The 1,015-nt window shown below is 50.9% G+C and overlaps 1 protein-coding gene across 1 annotated transcript; it reads left to right on the top strand.

Moving 5' to 3' along the window:
- Window positions 1-469: 469 nt before the first annotated feature.
- Window positions 470-757, top strand: GSTUM_00006014001 (uncharacterized protein; the record flags this gene model as incomplete). The annotated part of the gene is made up of 1 exon (XM_002838148.1): window positions 470-757. The coding sequence occupies one exon, from the start codon at window positions 470-472 to the stop codon at window positions 755-757; it is 288 nt and encodes a 95-aa protein (XP_002838194.1).
- Between the last annotated feature and the right edge of the window lie 258 nt (window positions 758-1,015).

Raw genomic sequence — 1,015 nt, forward strand, 5'->3', positions numbered from 1 at the left:
CCCTCTTCGCAACCCCCACAGCCCCCGCCTCAACCTGTGAAACCACTCACCCCCCGTCCTGAGTACAAAGCACGTATTCCCGAAGGTCATCCTTCACGAGCTCTTCTGTTTCATTTCGGGCTCCACCAGCAACGCCCCGCTCTCGGCCGTGGGCATAAAGATCTGGGAGGGAAACGGGTCACGCGGAGGGTGACCTGGGCCCCGTTTATGGACCCTAGTGGCGGTACTTTGGCGCAAGGTGCGTCGACTGCCACACGGACCTCTCGGGCCGGGCGTGAATTTGCTCGCCGGCGTCATAAACAAGCTCAAGAACAACACCTACGACCGCATCATCATGTGCCCATGGAATCTGACAGCTCTAGCGAAGATGGCGTTGCCGCCGTGTTACTTGTTTGCCCAATTCTACGTCTCGTAGGAGGGGGAAGGCAAGTGGGCGCAGATTTGTGTGTTGTACCAGAAGAGCTGTGATATGGCGCTTCGTTTCCAGTTCAGTATGGGTTCGTTGGCGCTCCTCACGATAATGATTGCGCATATGTATGGCCAGGAGGCTGGAGAGCTTATACCCATTATGGGGGATGCGCATGTTTATTCCGATCATGCGGATACGTTGAAGGGGCAGTTCGAGAGGGACCCTAAGGAGTTCCATACTCTCATGATTAATAGGCAAGTGGATGATATTGATGACTCCAAATTCGAGTGCTTTGAGCTCCTAGGGTATGATCCACGTCCTAGTAACCAAATGAATATGTCTGTATGAAGATGAAGCAACTCTGGCTGGGCCGTAATTAATGATACTTGATACTATGCTTTTTCATATTAACATCGGCACTGGACAAAGGAAAGGGCAATGGGAAGCCTGAGTGGAACCGTAGGCCTGAGTAAGGTAGCGTGAAGGAAAAAAGCAAAAACTCCTGATACGCTAACCGGAAAAAACCACGGAGAAAGAGATGAAAAGAATCCGAAAAATACCACCATCAATCCTGATGGATATCTGAATGCTACAAGAGAAATCACT

This window comes from Tuber melanosporum, assembly GCF_000151645.1.
Source record: "Tuber melanosporum whole genome shotgun sequence assembly, scaffold_23, strain Mel28".
Taxonomy (NCBI): domain Eukaryota; kingdom Fungi; phylum Ascomycota; class Pezizomycetes; order Pezizales; family Tuberaceae; genus Tuber; species Tuber melanosporum.